This window comes from Capra hircus, chromosome 7, assembly GCF_001704415.2.
Source record: "Capra hircus breed San Clemente chromosome 7, ASM170441v1, whole genome shotgun sequence".
In the NCBI taxonomy this organism is placed as follows: domain Eukaryota; kingdom Metazoa; phylum Chordata; class Mammalia; order Artiodactyla; family Bovidae; genus Capra; species Capra hircus.
The window spans coordinates 57,323,962-57,347,041 of NC_030814.1; the positions used below are offsets into that span (position 1 = coordinate 57,323,962).

A 23,080-nucleotide genomic window follows, 5' to 3' on the forward strand; every position below is an offset into this window, starting at 1 on the left:
TCTTGTTACATTTTTTCTTTATATATTAAGTGGAGGGGAAAAAACCCAAACAACTGATATCATAAAAACTACTGGTGTCTAAATTTAACACAACTGAGACAAGAATAGAAAACCAGGAGGAAGGAGAAAGCTTTAGCTTCACCTGGGCACTTGCTCACAGGACTTAAACCAGTTGACTGTTCAACTGAGAAAAAGGGCAAATGCAGGGAACATGCAGAAAACATCAGAAATAAATTATCTAACATTATGTCTAAAAATGAAGCATAGTTGGAATTCCAGAATGACTTACAATCTCTACAACTCCTCCCTTATTTTAGTCCATTATCTTTTGAAGAACTAATACATTTTTAGGAATATACTGAATATGATATGAAAGTTACATCCCGTGCTAAAAAAGAAAAAAACTGGCCCAAGACCAGTTTTTGTGTTTATTGAATGACTGTGTATGTATCTATATGAATGAAGATTAGAAAAAACTGCCTAAGTGCAAACCAAGAAATTAAACGGTAATCCACAGCAAAAGTTGCTACACAAGAGACGTTTATTAATGTTCTGTTGTATTTACAGCTTTAACATAGCAAACCAGGGTGAATTACCACTTGGCAGAAAGCACATCACTCTACATTTATAACACATTGGTCTCTGCTAACACATTGTAAAAGCAAGTAGTACAGTATGTTAGGGATCATCTCAAAAGTTTCAGGCTAATTCTTTCTTTGCTCCTAGTACCTAATCCCCTCTCTACTCCTAGCCCCTGGCCTAATCATCAGGAGACAAAAGAAAAAGAAAAAAGGGGCAGGGATTCCAATCATATAGAAAGTGTCGAGAATTGCAATTTATTAGTAATTATGCTGCATTTGTCCTTGTCCTTTCTATTTTATACAGTGACAACACCTTTACAATCCCTTAGGTACACAACACAGAATAAGGTACTGCAAAATTAGAATACAGACTATAAGAAATTAATGCTTATTTTTTACCAATTAAGAACATATTCTTGACCACACTTTAAATGTATTTTGCACTATGAGTTTGCTTCCAGGTGTTCACAGTACAATTAAATAAATTTCTAGATTAATTTTAACAGCAAAATGGATTATGTGCAGAAATGCAGTCATAACAAAAGTTTTTACTTTTGAGAAAACCCCCTTTTTAAATGGCCAGCATTATACATATCTTACACTAAAATATTTAATTCCAAATTCATTTTGAGATGGAGGATGAATAAAAGCAAGATTGCCCCCTACTGACTACAGGGACAAGGCTCATGCTATTTAAAATGACTACAAACAATAGATAAGGCATCATTAATACATCACAGACTTGACTGCGAGAGCTTTTTCAAACATTAACCACTAATGATTCAATGATTACAGAATTTTGCATTAACTATTAAAATTTTACACCTAGGAACAAATAGAGAGAAATGATCTTTGTCAACAGTACTTTATTTTTTTAAAGCAGGTGATGATTCCTCTGTGTTCCGCATCTTGATTCACTTCCTGCAGGTGTTCTCTTGCTTCTTGGGAGAGAATTCATAAATGCAGGAAGGCCTTTGCCAGAAAACATCTGCCAGAGAAGGATATTGAATATTGGAACTCTGGTTAGGCTGTTATTTTGGCTAAAAGAAGGATGTAGTCACAAAAGAAGGCAGGATGTTTGGAGACATGAGAAGTACATTTTAACATAGCTTTAAGATTACTATACACTGACATCATAATATTAAAAAACATTACATTTTTGGTTCTTAAAGTTATCAAGGTCTCCAGAACTAGGAAAGACTTAAATGCTTTCTCTAAATCCCATGAGGTCAGGGATCTCTCTCTCTAAACCTAACACAAGAAAAGAATTCAAGGAGCACTTCATCCCACACTTAACACCAATGGCAATGACTGAAACTTGGGGACAAAGAGACAGCACAATCCAAATGCGTAGGTAATTTTCCAAACACACTTGAAGCTGTTTATCCTGCCAGTTCTGCCAGATCTCACATGAAAGATTTCCAGTAAGGATGCCAGTGATGTCACGCTATCCTTGGAGCACAGCAAAGTTAGAAAACAGCTGTAAATTCACAGGAACCACAGGTACTTCTTCCCAATAACTAGGGGGAGGGGGGGAAGTTACTGTATTTTGGAGGAGGTATCTCTGGTAGACAAAAAAAAGTGTACGCAGACCCAATTTTATAAAGCAATTTACATGACTGAAATAAATACTCTCAAAATGATGTCCATCTATTATAAATGGAATTTTCATATAACACTTTGATGAATTTTTATATTGGCATATAAACTGGTTTGGTTCTCATGGAAAAAATACAAATAACTCCCTGTATTAGTGCCAAAAAAAAAATACTCTAAAGAGATACATTAACACTTAAAAGCTTACTGAGAAACTATGTTGGGGTACACTACACCAAGTGAAAGCTGGACAGGCTCATACGTAGGCCCTTCCATCTTTCAAAATTACTTTAAAAGCCACAAGCAGCCCTTTTATAGACCAATTAGACTGGTGCATACATCTTTAAAAAGTTGCCAAGATGCAGAGAAGCTACAACTCTGGAAGAAATCAACATATTCTTTTTGAACATTAATATTTTCCCAAACTCCAAATTCACTTGGTGTTTTGATCTGAAGCAAACCAATGATACTGATATAAGAGCAACTCTTCTTTAGGGAGATTTCAGAATGTGAAAGGACAAAGACACAAGAATGTAAGGATTCCTGAAGCCAAGTAGAACCAAAAATAAAATCTGTCTGGTAGGCATATGACAAATAAAGATTTCTTCAATGAGGCTAGTTAGACTCATTATAAGTCTAAGCAAATTCAGTTTTATCAGTTACCATTAATAAATAAAAATTGATATAATAATTACTATTAGGTCAAAACACTAGAGTTTTCAAGAATATGAGATACACTCCAGATAACTACCAGGCCACTTAGTTCACGCTATGTGCATGGAGGTAAGTTAGTTTTAGCAGATCCCTCAAAGTCAGAGCCACCCAAAAGACACTAAAAAAATCCATTAAAAGGTCCTACCTACTGTATAACAAAAGGAACACTATTCAACATTCTGTAATATCCTATGTGGGAAAATAATCTGAAAAATAATAGATATATGTGTATGTATAACTGAATCGCTTTGTAGTACACCTGAAAATAACACAACACTGTAAATCAGCTATTCTCCAGTATTAAAAAAAAATCCATTAAAAGGTCCTAGATAGGTCTACTAATGGGTGATCTCATTCACCACACAAACTCCAAACGAAAAAGATTGCTATAGAGGCATTCACTGTTCTCTATGACTCAGAGGCCTGTTGAGATCAATTTGATTCACAGGTTGTTACAAAAACAATGATGGAATGTAAACTGGAAAAGAGACAGGTTTTAGGGACTGTGAATATCACCACTGAACTTTAGATCAGATCACTTAAGAAACAAGGGAATCCAACAGCCTACACAATTTCTTCTTGGACCCTGTGTGATTTTTTTTAAAGCAAAAATTCCACTGGCAATATTTTCTACTGTCTTGCTACTTTACACAGCCCAAATAAGTGAAACTAACTTGAGGTGAATTGGAAATAAAGATGTATTAAGGAGGAGGGGGAAGATTATAGAAAAAAAGAAAATGAAAATATTTATCATCATATGCAAAAAAGGTAAGATATCTGATGCCTAGAATGTATAACTCACCAGATCACAGCGATCACTATCTAATTATGAAGGGCCCCATCTCATTAATGCTGTCAGGGCTTATAAACTTTCTTCCCCTCCTATTTCAGAAGTAGTTAAGATAATAAATTTAAGATCCATTGTACTTTGTATATATAAGTACTTTTGGAGTAGTATTAGGTATCAGGTTAACTGTGTTACCATCTTATAGTTACTATGTATAGCTAACTCCTCAATTATCTGGCAGCATCAGAGGAGGTGGAACTTGATGAAAATTTATTTTCCAGTTAACTGGTAAATAAGATAAAGTATGGACACTTTATATTTTTGACCATTTCAGATAAAGATGTTTCTAAAAGGTATCTGTTTCTTTTTCATACAACATAGAAGGAACATATTGTTTTTCCTGCTTCCTCATAGTCACACACTTCTTGATGCCGCTGTGCCTAGCTCTAGCAGTGTCTTTTGGCTTTTCTGGCTGTGAGGCAGGAAACCAGATTTCCTTTATAAGCTTAAATGAGCTCCAGAAGGGAAACCGAGAGCTACCCTGTGACAGTAGTGTATGAGCTTTAGCGTTCAGCTCTTATAATACCTACTATGGCTGGTAAGAAAGATCTTTTGAGGGTATTTCAAGGTTTGTGTGTGTGTATCCCATTTTTGGGGCAGTCTTGTGTGTGTGTACACTATATTTTGGGCAGTCTAAATAGAAAAGTCACTATTCTTATACATTTTTCCAGTACAATGCCAGACCTTAGCATGGGAATTGAATTATTTTTATCTACAGCAAAGTTATTTTAGCAATTTCCTATCTGTGGCTTTCTGGCAAAAGTAACCCCACAGCTAGCTTTTAACCAGTGAAACCTCCAGTAAAGAAAAGTAAGAGGTCTAAGTGAAAGAAAATCTTCATATCTTACACGATGGTTTTCTACCACATCTTCAAACTAACCTAAATTTCCCCTGAACTATAAAAAGGAAACATTCTAATTTTGGTTCTGGATGGACAGTTCCTACCTGTGTCAATGAATAAAGGAAATTCAGTCCCAGGGGATATTATAGCTTTGTGGATTCCTTCTGGGGATACTGAAAATTAGTAAGGAAGTCATTAAAATTCTAAATGCTGCTCTAAGTCTCTAAACCCCTAATTTAGAGCTCTGAGTCCTCTAGGCATGTCAGGGATGATTTCAAATCAACTAGGATATCAAAGTCAGACAGGAAAGCAACGAAACCCCATTATGTAAGTTTCCGACAACTCCTAAAGCATTGTAATGATTCTGACTCCAAAACACAGAGAGTACCAGGTCTATAATACCCCATTCACAGCTCCAACAGCATTACTGCTTAACTAAGGGCTGCCTACTTCAAATCATAACTCTAAAGATGAGCTGTTTTACATTTAGAATATACCCATAAAACACTTTAGAAATTTCAGTAAGTCAAAACAATAACAACAAATTTTACAAACAAAAAAATCCTCAAAGTCCCTAACAATACAGGAAAACTGCAAAATTCAGGCTTTCTCTCAACTTCCATTGTCACATCAACCTGTCCTGTATTAGATGCAAGATAAAAAAGGTATGCATCCCCTAATGAAGCCAGAGTTGCCTTCCCCAGAAGAATGAAGTGACCAGACAGAGGTGTGGCCTCGGTCATTTAGAGATTCAAAGCCACCAATACACTAGACCTACAGAATCTGTGAAGGAAGGAAGGCAGAGAGGGAGGGAGGGATCTGTCCTCTCAGGGTATTTGTGGGCACCAGTGGATGAGGGGAAATGTGGTGGTGGGTTCAGAAGCTTATCATCAGGAGAACTGTGACTACCCCAAAGACTTAACTTTGAACCTATGGTAGGTAAGAGTTAAAGCTAAGGATCAGAAGTAACTATAAATTATAATCAGACACACAGAAGGAGAAAAAAGATGACAATGGTAACTACATAAACTACTAAAACCACACAAAACATCTGACAAGCCTCCTAAAGTTAGGATGTAACACAGAACATCACAGGGGTTAGGGCCCAGGCGAGTGTGTCAATGTCCATCTGCACCCAGACTGTGTAACCCAATTCAAATTCAGGACACACCACCTCTCAGGACATTTTAGACATGTAATAAAACATTCCTTTTCTTGGGGAAAAAAAAAAACAAAACAAAACAGTCATAAATATAAGTGGTAATCTTAAAGACTAAAACTGTCTCTCAAATAAAAGTACACACTCTTGAAGAAACTGACTTCAACCAAAAGAACCTAGGTTCTTTACATGCTTTAACTTTTATAACAATGCCTTATGAATATACTGTACCATGCATGTATCTGAGCTTATCTGTCACTAATAACCTTTTGTTGCTTATACAAGCACATTGTACATGTATATGCACAGGTACATGTATAATGCTTAATTCAGTATCTGACATACTGAAAAGCTGACAAATATTAGTTATTACTATTACACCATACTTGAAAAAATTTTTATTTCACTTAAGAAGTTATCGTATTATTCTGTTGCTTAAAGACTTTCAACACCCTCTCACAACCTGACAAATTAAATATGATATTTTCTTTTCTAGAAGCATATATTCTGAGACTACCATGAAATCTTCGAAACTGAGAACGCTACTCTGCATCTTAAGACCACAACAAATCTTCAAAACTGAAAACTCCACTCTTAGCATATGATTACTTACAAAAACTATGAAATAACCCAACAGCAAACACAGGCTCACATGGAATCAGCCTTGTGTTGAGCCAATACGTGACTGGGTTTAAAGGGCTGCTCTGTGAGTTCAAAGGTTCCACTGCAAATGGGCTTAGTGCTCAAGATATTTGAGAATGCTCTCAGCTTGACTTTCCAGCCTTAATCCTCAACACTCCTTTGTGTTACAAACTGCTTCCTTTGAGCCAGCTGCGTACTTCCCTACCTCTCTTCCTATTCAACACTGCCTCAGGTGACTCTAAAAGGGTTCCCCACCCAACATTTTCCATATTACATTTTCTAGGTTTATCTCAAGGTCTATCTCAACTGTTACAACCTTCACAAGCCCTAGCCCAATGTCTTCAACTAGCCTGGCTCTACCTGTCCTCAACAGTCTTAAGGAACAAAGAATCAGTTCCAACGAGGTCCATCAGATCTTGTCACTAGAGACCTCTCTCTGGAGTACTCTTTCTCAAGATTCCCTGTCTCCTCCTTTTCGCAGCTGGTGATGCAAGATGGAGCCAGGCTCTGGGGAAAACCATGGGGGAACCAAACAGCCTTGGCAAGGCTTAGTCCTCCTGTTCTAGGCAGGGAAAAGGCCCTTTTCTCCCCTTCCTTTCCTTGGGTTTGACCCTCCCACCAGAATGGTAACATCAGGATGTGAACCTGAAGAAAAAGCCCAGGAAAGCCCCTCACTGATTTTAGGAGATGGAAGCCTTGGTAGGCTTGTCAGTAGCCAAAAGGAGTTCCTCAAATACTGTGGACTCTCCCAGCTCTGGGTTTAGGGGCCCCACAAAAACAGAGCTTAGTGATTACGCCTGAAAGGTTCCTTCTCACTACTTACCTCTGGAACTAGTACAACCCAAACAGTGGTTTCAGGATTCATGATTCAAAGATTAAGGACCCTGAGTCCTAGTCAAGTCTCTTCTGCATTGTCCAAACATGAGATGATGATGTCTCCTGCCTTTTAAGATAGTTTTTTCATAGAAACACTGCTTACTAAACTAGAAACTAAAAGGCAAAGACTATGGCTTCCTTACTGTCTCTATATCCCCTGCCACAGGCTGTATATTCTACTCTAAATGTGAACAGTAATCTACCCATGCATCACATGATTACACTGCGACTGGAATAAAGTTTTTTTCTTTAATACCTTTAATAAATAAAGAGAACTCTGGTCCTGGGGAGATTTGAGAAATTTTCTGGCATCTTCCGAACTTTTGCATAATTGATAAATCCTCTGAGAAACAGGAGAAAGCCTAATTTAAAAAAGAAAAGTCAAGAATGAGTTTATAATTCACATATTAAGCCCAATCCCCAAAAATATCCCTCCTAATACCAAATATTTCATTTTTCTGTTATCAGAAAAGCTATCAAAACATAATTTCCTCTAAAAATTTCAAAGGATTTGATTTTATACCAAGTTTTCTATTTCTCAATGAGAACATATAATCTCAAGAGTCAAAAAGAGTCTCTTTTGCACATTCAGAATCTAATTGGTCTAAAAGAAAACAAAAGGTAAGATGGGGCCAAACATTTACATCATTTGCTTTTGGAAGCCTCACTGAGAAGCATCATCAAAACCTACTCTCCTTACCCACCCCAGGATCTTTGTTCCTCAACCAGGGACCAAACCTGTACCCTAAGCAGTGAAAGTGTGGAGTCCTAACCGATGGACAGCCAGGGATTCCAAAACCTACTTTCTGAGCTCCAAAAAAGTATTCCAAGATAATTAACACTAAAAACGGAGAGGTTATAAACAGTGTTTTTCTCAAATAAAAAAATGTCATCCTTGTTATGGCTTCTTTTTTTTCTGTCAACAGTACACAATGCTGTCCACTAGATGTCAGGCTGTCCTTAACTTTACAAGAATTCTGTCTCAACTCTAAATTCTATTTCTCTATTCTTAATTTAGGAGTCAGCAGGGAAGATGATGAGCTCCCTCCAGTGGCAGCTCACACACTGCTGGCCCTCTTCCTCCAGAGATGGCCCCTGGTCCAGACACATTTTTTTCAAACGGCTTTATGGAGATATAATTGACATATCACAAAGCTTACCCATTTAATGTATACAATTCACTGGCTTTTAGTAGTTAAAACTATAACCCAATTTCAGAATTCTTTATCGTCCCTAAAACTATCTGTACCCATTAAGTAGCCATTCCCCATTTCCTACCCTCCTCCCATCTCACGGGCTCTGAGCAATAACTTTCTTTTGGATATATTTTAAAATATACTCAAGCAGTGGAAGATGCTTTGCACTCAGTCAGAAATGATTTCTGGCAGCAACCAAGAGTCATCAGCACTGAGCACAGTGAAAGCTACCCTGTTTGGCATCAAAATCAGCAACAATACAACCTAACTCCAGTCAAAGGATGGGTGCGATGTGGGAATATAGATCAGTTTTGCTAGATATTTCAATTTTAAAAAGGTAAAAAAAATTCAGATAGTTTATGTGAAAGTTCTTGGTTTTTATATGACGTGTGCGTGCTAAGTGTGTGTGTTAAAATCGCTTCAGTCATGCCTAACTCTGCAATGCTATGCACTGTAGCCCATCAGGCTCCTCTGTCCATGGGATTCTCTAGGCAAGAATACTAGAGTGGGTTGCCATGCCCTCCTCCAGAAGATTTTCCTGACCCAGGGATCGAACCCACATCTCTTATGTCTTCTGCATTGACAGGCAGGTTTTTTACCACTTGTGCCACCAGGGAAGCCCATTTATGATGACAACTAAAAAAATAACTTCTGAAAATAACTATGGAACATACAAGTCACAACTACAGGCTAGATGTAGCTTATGAGCTGCCAGCTCAAGAACTCTGTATAGACCTGGTCTTTGCAGGAAACCATCCCCCCTTAACAACACCACCACCACCAAAAACAGTAACAACAACAACAAAAGATTCTCTCTGCAAGGAGTTCCAAAAATGACTCCAACATTTGATCCAAATGTATGAAGTACATCTGAAGTCTCAGCATTTTCTGCTTACCACTAAGCAGTAAGACAGTAAGAATGATCAATTACTAAGTATTATAAACTCATCTCCCATGAAACTTTAATATAGGAAGGAAATCAGCCTACTGGATTTTTAAAAATCATCTATGTTGTCAACAGTCAACCTAAAATTATGCTTAATGGCTCTTCTTTGGCTTATTCAGGATTTGCCTGGACTTTAGGCTTGGGAGTAGATGAGGAGTCAGACTTTCTCTTAAAGATACAGTCTGGAGACTAAGCAAGTCAAGGAACTACTTCTCTAAAGTAACTCTCCTGTAGGTTGTTTTTCTAAATTATTAAGTTTCTCAGTAATCAAGAGAAGAGGTAAAAATCACTGTCTCTTTCCTTGGAACACTGTGACTAAGAGTAGAATAAAATGATGCTACTGGCGAGGTAGGGGATGGCATCATGAATGACTTGTATTCACTAAGTAAAATTTAGAGTCATCAGTGCAGGACTCTGTTACCTAAGGCGAAGCAGGTAGGCCTTGAATATATTAAGCAGCTTTTGGTCATGGGCTCTACACTGTGCTAGCCAGACCCATTAGCAACCCTGGGAACCAAAGATCCAAACTGAGGAGATAGCAAAAAGGCCTGAGACAGAAGAAATGTTAGGATAGGAGAAAATGATGCCACAGAAGCAGAGTGAGACAATTATACCCTCACAGCCACAAGATGCCCCTTCTATTTTCTTGTAGAATGACAGCAATGATGATGGTCTGCTACTGTATCATACAAACTTTCTCTACAAAGAATGAGGAAGCCAACGGTATTCACCACACTGCTCATTTCTTTAAGATGTCTTGGAAATAAGTAACACTAATAAGTACAATCTTAAGACCAACTACCTGAAATGGCCAGTATGTTTAAAAAAAAAAAATCTTATTCTCATCAAGAGCAAACTAAAGAATTCTGGACAGCCAATGGTGGTTCTTCCAGAAGTTACGCAAGACAATATATTTTCTGTTTTCTACTGATATATTCAACTGAAGATAGGCCACATACACCCATGAGTAGTTCAGTAGGTAACAGTATACCTATAAGCAGTTTGGGGTTGAGCTTGTGAACCCTATGTGGCAATAACTCACAAGGGGGAAAAAAAATCTAAGGACTATAAAAAGCCATCTTATTGGTACGCCCCTCTGGCTACATGGAAAATGTGAGAAGTGTGTATGGATGGGTTAGGAAAAATTTACCACCACTAAGAGACATTCTATGACTACGTATGTTACTCTGATGGTGATAACAGCCTAACCTTTGACATATTTTTAAAATTATACTTATTATCACTAATATATTACTGTATAGTAAGTGAGATGAAGGTTTAATAAAAGTAATTTTACTTCTAAAATTTAACATAATCTTTTCTCTCCTTTCTTTTTTAAAAGCACTTACCTAGAACCAGGAACACCCACCAGAGCCAGTACTGACCATCAAAATATCCAGGGAAGTAAGTGGAAAACTGAAAAATAAAGCAAAATACTTTAGAGAACCTCTGCAGATATTATTTCACATTTTAGCTTAAGAGTTTACAAAATACAATATCTTAACTGGTACACAAATGCTGTTGCTCATTTAGTGCTTACAAAAATTTCTAAAATTTTAGTCAAAGTATTTTATATAGTACAGATTTGAAATGATTACAATATTTGCTAATATACTTCCTTTCATGGAAAAGCAACCTTGAAATATGGTAGCTTTCAGCTTTACATAGTCCTTGTTTTGAAAGTGCTCAAACCTGTTTGTTTTTTAAAAACTATTTTTCCTCTTTTAGAAATACGTCTTTTTTAAAAATAAATTTTATTTATTTTTGGCCTTGCTGGTCTTTGCTGCTGTGCAGGCTTTGCTCTAGTTGTGAGAGCCGGGGCTGCTCTCTAGTTTCAGTGCACGGGCTTCTCACTGTTGTGGCTTCTCTCGTTGCGCAGCACAGGCTCAAAAGCACGCAGGCATCAGTGGCTGGTGGCCTGTGGGCTCAGTAGTTGAACCCTGCTGGCTCTAGAGCACAGGCTTATTAGCTGTGGTACATGGGCTTAGCTGCTCTGTGGCATGTGGGATCTTCCTGGATCAGGGATCAAACCTGTGTCTTCTACATTGGCACACAGATTCTTTACCACTAAGCCACCAGGAAAGCCCCAGAAATATGTCTTGATGATACTTTTATTTTGCTTACACAGTGCCAAACTCAACTATATTTGGCCTCCTTTCTAATGATCCCTGATTTTGTTTCTGCCCTTTCAGCCCAGGCCTTGACCCTGGAACCATGTACATGATGATAATCCCATTCCTTTGCCAGGGACTCTATAGCACATGATACTGTTGTGGCCATTGGGAACTAAGGGCTGCTAGGAAAGCTTCTTAGCTCTTAAAAAGAAAGGGAGAGGAGAGAGTTTCCTTTCTTCTGCTGAGCACTGTTGTGTTTCTGATGTGATGCTTGAAATTGCCATGGCCAGCTGTATAACAGGTTGAGACACCTGTCGGCTGGCCTTGACTATCAGTGAAACATAACTGACCTCCATGTCAGGACTTATTTTCACTGGAAATAAAATTTCCCCAATGTTTTCTAAGCCATTTTTGAGCTACATGTTCTGTTACTCCAAAGACCATCCTAATTGATAAAAGCTGATTAATTCTTTTAAAAATTTAGTAAAAATAAAAAGATTGGTAACTACTTTGATCTTGCTTTCTGTTGAAGACTTTAACACAGTCTAGAGTTTAGCACAGTTTGAGCATTCGAATAGTTTTATTTCTTGATTAATAAGATTTAGAGAAGGAATGGAAACTTCTTCATGGCTTGAGCTCGTAACCTAAAGACCATGTTTTAGAAGAGTATATGTTAGCTGTCTAGGAGAAAAGCCCATAATTTTTATCAGATTCTCAAAGGAACTCGGAATTCTAAAAATGTTAACTGCCTTAGAATAAATAACTTTGAAAAACTCCATGGCTCAGTCAACACCCCTTAGTTAATAATGCCAGTTTATGATAAACAACTTGATTTTATATTATAAAGTTAACAATGGCAGTAACCTTATCTGAAATCAGAGGACACTTAAAGAAACTAGATCTTTTACAACTTTCAATTACTTCATGCAACTCTAACTAACTGGTAACTCCTACATCACTTAAGATCTCTCTCTTATTTACTTTAGAGATAAGGGCCCCTAATGGTGTAGGGCTTGTTGAACAGTTCTGGCTCTCCAAATATCCTGGCATAACCAATGATGCTACTTAAAACCAATCTTGGAAGAGAGGAAGGTTGAGAGGGAGGAAGGAGGGAGAAAAGAACAGAGCGGAAGAGAGAAGAAGGACTCAAACTTCAGCAGCATTAACGAGAGGAATGTCTGCTTTTGATGAGATACCAGAAAGTTAACAGACTCTTATTACAAAAACAACTAATTTCAGAACAAATACATGTAGTACCACATTATAAACATTAAAAACAGAGGAAGCAGCTGAACAAGGATAGATGTCCTAGGGCCACCAATATTTTGTAGATTGACTACAAAACTTGTGTGCATGAACCAACTATAACTGATCTAGGTTCAATTTCTTGAAACCAGACAAAGACAAACAAAAAATCATTTTAAATGTTGAGATAATTCCAAAGTCAAATACTCAAAATTATTCCACTCATTCTTCTCCAGAGACTATCACTGCTGGTGTACAACTTAACTTACCCTCACAATCAGGATCCACTTAATTAGAGAGAGACCAAATCCTGAGATGGCCCCATACCTTCCTGCAGCGGAAGTGGTCAGGCAAAAAGACAGGAAGAACCCAATCCAGTTGAAGAGGAATGCCACTGTAAAAGCCAAGAGAAGAAAAGAGGCAGGTCAGACACATCCTGTTATCCAAGGAGCAAGAGTTCTAAGGGTGCACTCTGGATTTACTTCTGCTAAAATAGCTTTCTCAAGGATAAACGAGCTGAGCCCACAATCCACAACTCTTACCTCACTTCCCCAAAATGGCCATCCTCTGTCTTCCTCCCAAAAGCACACAAGAAAGCACAGTCTCAAAATATCAGGTGTTTCATTATTACACCTACTGCTATACAATTTAAGAAATAACTTAATATCGCCAAACTTCATACTTATGACTTGCACCCTTTACTGTATGTGTTATACCTGAGTAATTAAACATTATTTGAACATTAAATTAATGCCCCTAAATAATCTGATTCAAGTCATTCATCCTCTTGCTTCTGTAAACTCTGACAGGTTACATAATGCGTTACCTCTAAAAGCACTGCATTTCCTACCTATCTTTTTAATACAGAAAATAAAATTTCTGAAATGGTTGCTCACTTCCAAGTCAGGCATATGGAAAGTTAAACGCAAAATAACATCAAGGGGGAAAAATGAGGTTGACTTTGATGTGCTGGAAAACAGAAGTGCTTAAAACAGAATTCATCAGACAAAGGCATTTTCTCCCTATTTTATAGGTCAAGAATGAGTAGGAGGAATGCTTAAGGCGTTCTGAAGATCAGAAAAATGAAGCTCAGCTCAAGGAAAAATGCAGCATCCTCCATAACTGCTTTAATTATATTTTCTATAGATATTCACAGAAATTGAAGACAGAGACAGGAAATTAAGATGAAAGTGTACTGTGCTTTGAACATGTCAGTAAAAGGCATCAAATACATATAATTATTAAAATATTAGCTCAATTAGTTCTTTTAATTCAGTCATATTCACTCATAACCTAAAGTACTCTGGTTTGCAGGAAGGGGCTCTGCTGTGTGTGTATATACTTACTGAAGAAAGTTAACATGAAAATCCCATCGTTTCCTATCCTCATCTGGTCAGGATCATCAAACTCCTCCCGACCTGCAAACTCCTCATCCTAAATGAAAAGAAAAGGTAAGTTCACAATAAGTTATTTCAAGGCAAAGGAAAGACATCAAAAAAAATTGAGAAAGGGACAAAAGTGACTTCCAAGGGGAAAATGTACTACTTTGGCTCAATTTAAAACTAAGAGCATTAAGCTTTAGTATATGTTAATTTTTTCACTGGTCTTCTAAGATAAAATTTTTTCTGAAATGAAAGGAATTTTTTACTTTCTAACCCAAGTTCTTTAACAATATATTTCAAAAATTATAAAGTTCACAAAGAACTATTCATTCTTCCTTATATATATATACACACATATATATATAAACATAAAGAAATATACATATAAAGAAAAAGAAAATTCTCTTACACATTTGGCTTAAATGCTAGAATATCAGTAATCCAGGGCCTGTTTAGCCCAGAACATTAGTAATCCTGGACCTATTGAGAAGATACCACTGATAAGCTCAAGAGTTTTATAAGACTGACTTGGTGGGGGCAGATGGAAGAAGATACTGTGATCATATATGAAGAGTCTAACAGTGCTGCCCATGCTCAACTCCAGAACTATTTGTTTATACTGGTATATAGGTCTGAAACAACCTCACTTCCAGTCTTATTGGCAGAGAGAATCCTTTCCATCCTAACCAGAAAACATAGCGTTGCAAGTCTAGAAGGAACATGATCTTGACCAGCACTGACGCCAACATATGTAGCCTACCTTTTTCTTTTTTTTTAATTTTTAAAATTTATTTATTTATGGCTGTGCTTGGCCTTCGATGTTACACTCGTGCTTTTCTCTAGTTGTGGCGAGCAAGGGCTACCGTCATTGAGAGGCATGTGTTTCTCCCTGCGGTGGCTTCTCTTGCTGCTTCTCTTAAGCACGAACGTCAGTGTGCGCGGCTTCAGCAACTGGTGCACAATCTTAGTTTGCCAGCACCACATGGCTCTTCCCAGCAGGGACTGAACCTGTGTACTCTGCACTGGGACGTGGATTTTTAGCCACTGGACCACCAGGAAAGTCCCCTACCTTTTCAACTAATTGTAGGTATGTGCTGAAATATTGAAAAAGAAAATGAATACACACTTAAAGTGGTAGACTTGTACACAGTCCAATGAGGGTTCCTCAAATGAAAAATAAACAAATAAAGAAAGCTTTAGGGAGAACCAAAACTTGCCCTACACATAAGAGGGACTGGGACATTTCTAATAAGTTGTTAATTCATTCCCCTGAAGAATGGGATCCAAAGAAGAAGTGGAAGTAGCAGCTTCATCTAATTTACTATCTTTCCTCTAATGTTTGAAATTTATACAAGAATGGGCTCTTTCATATATTTTAAAATAAGAAATACCTAGTATTCTGAATTCATATTAGCAGGAAGAACAGGCTTTGCCAAAATAGAAAGTACTGTTTTGTGGGCGTCCCTGGTGGCTCAGTGGTAAAGAATCTGCCTGCCAATCCAGGGGACGTGGGTTCTGGTGCTGATCTGGGAAGATCCCACATACTGCAGAGCAACTAAGCCCATGCGCCCAAACTACTGAGTCTATGCTCTAGAGCCCAGGTGCTGCAACTACTGAGCTCATGTGCCCCAGCTACCAAAGCCAGTGTGTTCTAGAGCCCATGCTCTGCAACAAGCGAAGCCACTGCAATGAGAAGCCTGTGCACTGCTATAGAGAGCAGCCCCCGCTCACGACAACTAAAGACAAGCCGGCACAGCAACGAAGACCAAGCACAGCCAAAAATAAAGATAAACAAAATAAAAAAAGAGAAACTGTTTTGTGCGTAACTATTCAAAATAAACTACCAAAATACATGGAAGTAATGCCTAGTAATACTATAAATGTCTTCTAACCATTCTTTCCATCTTGGTACCTCTAGCCCCAGAATTCTTCCTAAAATTGTCACCAGGTTAATGTTTCTAAAACACCATACTTGTCTTATCATACCCACACTTAAAAACTTTGAAGGATTCAGTGTGACCTAAATGTAAAGTCTAAATGTCTCAGCCTAGTATTCAGAAGATTCTACGACCTACAGTTCTGGCCAAACTCTTTGCTGAAGCAACACCAATCACTACAACCACAGAAACTGCCCTGTACCTGGCTGAATAACATCTGCTTTCTGAGCTTCCAGCTCTGGAATGTTCTTCTCCATCAAAACTCAGGGCCCACTTCAAATCCCATCTTCCCCATGATCACAAGGTTAAAGTCACAATTCTTAATGCTCACTGCTCTTGTGCTGCCCCTTAGATACAGGTCTTTGTGGGCCTGTTCCCCAGTTGGACTTTAAGCTCTTGTTATGGCAGGAGCATTGCCTTATACAAACCCTTCTATCTATCCACTGCAAAATACACAGCAAATTATACATAAAAGTGTTCCATACATATTTGCTGAATAATAAAACCCCTTAAGAAGTTCTTAAATGTGTGTATTTGTCAAATAAAACAGAGTTCTGTGATTAAGCTGCACTAATCTCCTGGTCTATTTCTATGGGACAGTTACCATAATTCAAGAGATCTAGAGAATAGATACAAGGACTTTGGAGTCTAAAATGTCTGGGCTTGACTCACCTATGCTACTTATTAGCTATATGACTTTAGGCAATTTTTAATCTCTCTGGGTCTCAATTTTTGCATCTGTAAAATGGAGATAATATAATCTCTACCTTGCAAGGTTATTCTGAGGACTGAAAATAATATATACTATATACATAAGCACAAAACACAGTGTCAACCGTGTTGTTTGCTTCCAATACACGTTAACTATATAAACACTGTTTTCTCTTTAGACAATGAGCTCCAGGAGGGTTCTTCCTTACACCTGTAAGAACTGAATGCACGTCACCATGCAGAATCAGCCTAGACTATGCTTACGAACTGTAACTTCTGCCAAGCAGTGGTTTTAGGACTGTTACCCCCCATGGAAGATGTGACCTGCAAACAGTCTACTATCCTAAGGGCTGAACTTCTGGGCCTTGTGTCATTGCACTGCCCAGACTGAACTTATATCCTTATTCTTATATTTTACTCTAGCTTCCTGCCAGGCCTAGGGTCTGGAGCCCTGACTGCCCCATTTCCAGGGACTGGATCCCGCTCTCCTTTCTCTCAGTATCAGACCCAAGGTCCCACTTGCACCAGCTTCAACCTGAATCAATACATGTGAAACCACAACTGTATCACTTATAGGTCTGACATTATGAATCATGAGTGCCCAAAATTCTCCACTGGTTTTCATTACATCCCACCTCCACTCCCAAGAAGTAACATCAGGCCAGATGAAATCTGAATTCATTATGCCTCCACAGATGGCATCATCTGGACTGCTGGTGGCACAGGGTTCAAACAGATGATTGTTAGAGCCCCTCTGAGTTTAATGTCATGAAGCTGCACTTATTTATTTTCTCCACAAATTCCTAAGCAGCTATCTACTTAACACCAAAATATTAAGTGTGCAGAATCAAGGCAAAATTGGTATATTCCTATACCAAGATGTTTCAGCCATGAAAGGAGACTTGAGAAAGTGAGGGTAGTAGTAGAGATACAGGGGAAATGAGCTGGTTTGACTAGTGATTTTCTGCTCTTTTATACTGTTTACCTCCATCATCTTCAGGAAAAGATAAGAGTCTATTATCCTAAAAGAAAAACATATCTGATTTTAAAGATTAGTTGTACTTTTACTAATCAATTTAATCTAAGTAATATCACAAAGTTGATAATGCAAAGAACTTAATTCCCATAAACTAGTACCAAATAACAAGGTGTAAGTTGGACTTACTCTTCCAGGAACCAAAGGGATAGTGGCTTCAGCTTTGGTTCTCTCAGCTTCATCATAACTGGGCAGTGTGGTAGCCACATTGTAAGATGGGGGCTTTGGAAACCCAGACTCGTCTTTGTAGTCAAAATATGCTACAAAATAAAAAGGAAGTCACAATTATCCAATGATCAGCTGAAATGAGGAAAAAGGATTTCTGCTAACTCTGGCAAACAAAAAACAACCATTCCTCTAAAATTTTGCTGTTGTTTTAGTCGGTAAGTCCGACTCTGTGACCCCATGGACTGTAGCCCACTAGGCTCTTCTGTCCATGGGATTTCCCAGGCAAGAATGTTGGAGTGGGTTGCCATTTCCTTCTCCAGGGGATCTTCCTGACCCAGGGATCAAACCCACATCTTCAGAACTGGCAGGTGGGTTCTTTACCACTGAGCCACCCGAGAAGCCCTCCTCAAACATTACATGTAGAATAACTGAATCAAAAGATGCTTAAAGATGAACATGGGATTGGGAATAATTTTTAAATTTATTGGCTTTTCAATTATTTAAATTCCAGATTCACTTTACTTTCCCTGCCAAGTGCTTTTGAACACCTTTTCTGGCTCATTTTGTGGTGGCTTCTCAGGTGGCGTTAGTGGTAAAAGAACTTGCCTGCTACTGCAGGAGACATAAGAGACACAGGTTTGATCCCTGGGTGGGGAAGATCCCCTGTAGGATGGCACAGCAACCCACTCCAGTATTCTTGCCTGGAGAATCCCATGGACAGAGGAGCCTGTTGGGCTACAGTCCATGGGTTCCCAAAGAGTTGGATATGACTGAAGCAACTCAGCACGCATGTGGTGTGTTCACAAAAACATACAATATTAATAACAGCATAAGGTAAAGTGTAAGCTAAAAATAATTCACCTGTGTGTTTGGAAATCTGTACCATGGTTTCCTCCTACTTATAAACATCAAAATAAACTTGAAAACAAGGTTAAAATTAATATTTCATAATTTTTGCACTTTGCTTCTTTCACATTGTTTTTACCATGGACTGTGTCCTATGACATGCCTAAGGCAAGAACAGGTTCAGTTAGAGAATCGTTACTGAATGAAATCTTGCATCCTCTCTTTTTAAATGTACATCTTCATTCTCACTGACTTCTATTATAATAGATTCAATATGTATTATTAGAACAGATCTATTTACAAACGGATTAAATTTTCTACACAATTTTTTTAAAAAACTTAAGAACTTTGAAACAATTCCTATGCTTCAAGATTAACATTTTTTCTCCACCTTGCTTAACTATAATTAACTTCCAATTTTACTGTACTACATTACTGAAATTATCAATCAATAGAATTCACCTCATTAACCAAAAATAAGGAGAAAAATTTATTGTCTTCACATGGGCAGAAGGAAGGATTGATAAAATACCTAAAACTGATTCCTTAATCTTTTCACAAATCTCTATGAAAAATCTAGAGTAAATATCATAATTAATGGTAAGTTATTAAAAGCTTTCTCTCCTAAGATTAGAAAATCAGACAAAAATGGACTATTACCACTTCAATTCAAACATTATCTTAGAAGTACTATCAGGTTGGTGCAAAAGTAACTGCAGTTTCCCATAGTTGGACTTTGCCGTTTGATACTGGAAAGTGAAAGTTGTTCAGCTGTGTCCCATTCTTTGCAAACCCATGGCCTGAATTCTCCAGGCCAGAATACTACAGTGGGTAGCCTTTCCCTTCTCCAGGAGATATTCCCAACTCAGGGACTGAACCCAGCTCTCCTGCAATGCAGGCGGATTCTTTACCAGCTGAGTCACAAGGGAAGCCCTTGACACTGGAATACATTCTTAAATAAATGTAGTCATGACACTGGAATACATTCTTAAATAAATGTAGTCATGTTATACATCATTTCTCATGCATTTCTCGCTTTGGTTTTTTTTTTTTTTTGGCTAATGATTTATTACTTGCTGTGTATTTTATATTCACTTTAGACTATGGAAATGATTTTAGACAAAAAGCAAATTCGAGCGATTTTCTTACTTAAGTCGTAAAGCACCAGAGACAATTCATGATATCAACAATGCATTCAGCCCAGGAACTGCTAATGAACGTACCATATGGTGGTGGTTCAAGAAGTTTTGCAAAGGAGACGAGAGCCTAGAAGATGAGAGCAGTGGATGGCTGTCGGAAGTTGACAACGACCAACTGAGAGGATCAGCAAAGCTGATCCTCTTAAAACTACACGAGAAGTTGCACAAGAACTCAACATCCACCATTCTACAGTTGTTCAGCATTTGAAGCAAATTAGAAAGGTGAGAAAACTCAGTTAGTGCCTCATGAGTGGACTGCAAATCAAAAAATTGTGATTTTGAAGTGTCGTCTTCTCTTACTGTACACAACAAATCATTTCTCAATCAGATTGTGATGTACCATGAAAAGCAGATTTTATGTGACAACCAGCAATGACCAGCTCAGTGGCTGGACCAAGAATAAGCTCCAAAGCACTTCCGAAAGTCAAATCTGCACCAAAAAAAGCTCATGGTTACTGTTTGGTGCCTGTCTGATCCAATACACTTTCTGAATTCTGGAAAAACCAATACATCTGAGAAGTATGCTCAGCAAATGGATGAGATGCACCGAAAACTGCAAGGCCTGCAGGCAGCACTGGTCAACAGAAAGGGCTTAATTCTTCACAACAATGCCCAACGGCACATCACAAAACCAACACTTCAAAAGCTGAATGAGCTGGGCTACGAAGTTTTGCCTCATCCGCCATATTCACCTGACCTCTTGCCAAGCGACTATCACTTCTTCAAGCATCTTCACAATTTTTTGCAGGGAAAATGCTTCCACAATCAGTAGGAGGCAGAAAATGCTTTCCAAGATTTCACCAAATACAGAGACACGGATTTTTATGCTACAGGAATAAACAAACTTCTCGTTGGCAAAAATGTGTTGATTGCAATGGTTCCTATTTGGATTAATAAAGATGTTATTGAGCCTAGTTATAATGATTTAAAATTCACGGTCTGAAATTGCAACTATGTTTGCACCAACCGAAGAATTGATGCTTTTGAACTGTGGTGTTGGAGAAGACTCTTGAGAGTCCCTTGGACTTCAAGGAGATCCAACCAGTCCATTCTAAAGGAGATCAGCCCTGGGTGTTCTTTGGAAGGAATGATGCTAAAGCTGAAACTCCAGTACTTTAACCACCTCATGTGAAGAGTTAACTCACTGGAAAAGACTCTGATGCTGGGAGGGATTGGGGGAGAGAGGAAAAGGGGACGACAGAGGATGAGATAGCTGGATGGCATCACCGACTCGATGGACGTGAGTTTGAGTGAATTCTGGGAGTTGGTGATGGACAAGGAGGCCTGGTGTGCTGCGATTGATGGGGTCGCAAAGAGTCGGACACGACTGAGCTGAACTGAATATTAGTTGATGCAGTACGGCAAGAAAAGAGAATACAAGACAAAAGGACTGGAAAAGATTAAGTCTATTAAGTCTATCCTTAATCATGGAAGACATAATTACATATGTAGAAAATCCAAGAGTATCTACAAACAAATGATTAGAATATATGAATTTAGGGAAGTCTCTGAACACACAGTTACTATAAACCATCAATTATATTTTCATGCATCAGTAACAAACAGAGAATAAAATTATACATGGACCATTTACAACAGCACCAAAACAAACCAAATACCTACGAATAAATCTAATTAAAAAGATTCAAGAAAAAAATATGTAAGAAACAAGATGCAAGGTCTCTATATTGAAACTCACAAAATATTAATCAGAGAAATTAAAGAAAATCTTAATAAACGGGAGGGATTTAACACAGACTGGAAGACATAATATTATAAAGATGCTAATTATCTTCAAATTAATAAACAGATCAGCGCAATCCCAACTAAACTTCCAGCAGAGTTTTTGTTTATTTCTTCCCATTTGATGGAAACTGGAAGCTGATTCTGAACTGTAAATGAAAATATAAAAGCCAAGAAGTACCAAAGCAATCTTGAACAACAAAAAAAATTAAAGGACCTAATTACCAGATATCAAGATTATAAAGCTCTGGAATTAAGACTGGAGTCTAGGCACAAAGGTGAATAAACAGACCAAAGAAAGTACTGAGTCCAGAAAACAGATACGCACACACACATATGGTCACCTGATTCATGACGAAGGTGACACTGCAGTACAGCAGAGGAAAAATGGTCTTTTCAGTAAATGGTGTGGGACCAAATGGACATCCATAAGGGAAAACAATCTCGACCACTACCTCATACTGTACAGAGAAAAACAATTCCAGACGGAATGCAGACCGATTTAAATGAGGAAAATAAAATATCAAAGCTTTTAGAATAAAATAAGGAAAATGTATTATTGCAACTAAAGCTGCCACCTAATCCAATTCAAGAAACTTGTTTTTCTCTATGTCAAAATAACTACTTTAACATATGCACACATATACATGCATATATAATTTCCTTAAAATTTTTTTACTTTTAATTAAATCATACTAAAAATCGTATTACAAATTGATGGGTACAATCTGAACTGCCCATAGCCATAGTAATTCTGAATATATGAACAAAACTAATACCTACCACTTTAAGGAAAGCTTTTTTTGGCCACACCACACAGTTTGCAGGACCTCAGTTCTTCAATCAGGGACTGAACCCTGGCCATGGCAGTGAAAGCCCGGAATCCTAACCAACAGGCTACCAGGGAACTCTCCTTACTACCTTAAGTTGAGGGAAATCAAGAATATTTTTATTTCCCCATTTCAAAGGATTTTAAAAAAATGGAATCCATCGATATAGACACCTCACATAGAATTTTAAGTTTCCATGAAAAGTTTAATGACAATTTTTTTCTAATTTAGTACATTCAAAACAAAAATCCAGTATTTGTTTCCCACAATTTATATACCACAAATTAAAACAGGTACACTGAATACACCAAACAATGATTTTTGACTTTTTCCCCTACCAAAAGTGTGTGCTCCGCTCTATTTCTAATCATCAGCCACGTACTTGACACTCTGCCACAGTTCTGTTTCAGAGAATATGGAAGAGGTCCCATCAAAACTGGTCAGTTCTCAGCAATTAGAGCAGAACTGGTA

At 37.8% G+C, this 23,080-nt stretch overlaps 1 protein-coding gene across 1 annotated transcript in view; it reads right to left on the minus strand.

Annotated features, from left to right (window-relative positions):
- Positions 524-23,080, minus strand: part of NDFIP1 (Nedd4 family interacting protein 1) — a 51,218-nt gene continuing 28,661 nt past the window's right edge. Inside the window, exons 3-8 of the mRNA XM_018050211.1 lie at positions 17,953-18,083; positions 14,104-14,191; positions 13,027-13,151; positions 10,748-10,814; positions 7,513-7,618; positions 524-1,569 (exon numbers count right to left, since the gene is read on the minus strand). Of these exons, the coding sequence (XP_017905700.1) occupies positions 7,515-7,618; positions 10,748-10,814; positions 13,027-13,151; positions 14,104-14,191; positions 17,953-18,083 (515 nt within the window). The 3' untranslated portion in view covers positions 524-1,569; positions 7,513-7,514. The remainder of the gene's footprint in view (positions 1,570-7,512; positions 7,619-10,747; positions 10,815-13,026; positions 13,152-14,103; positions 14,192-17,952; positions 18,084-23,080) is intronic.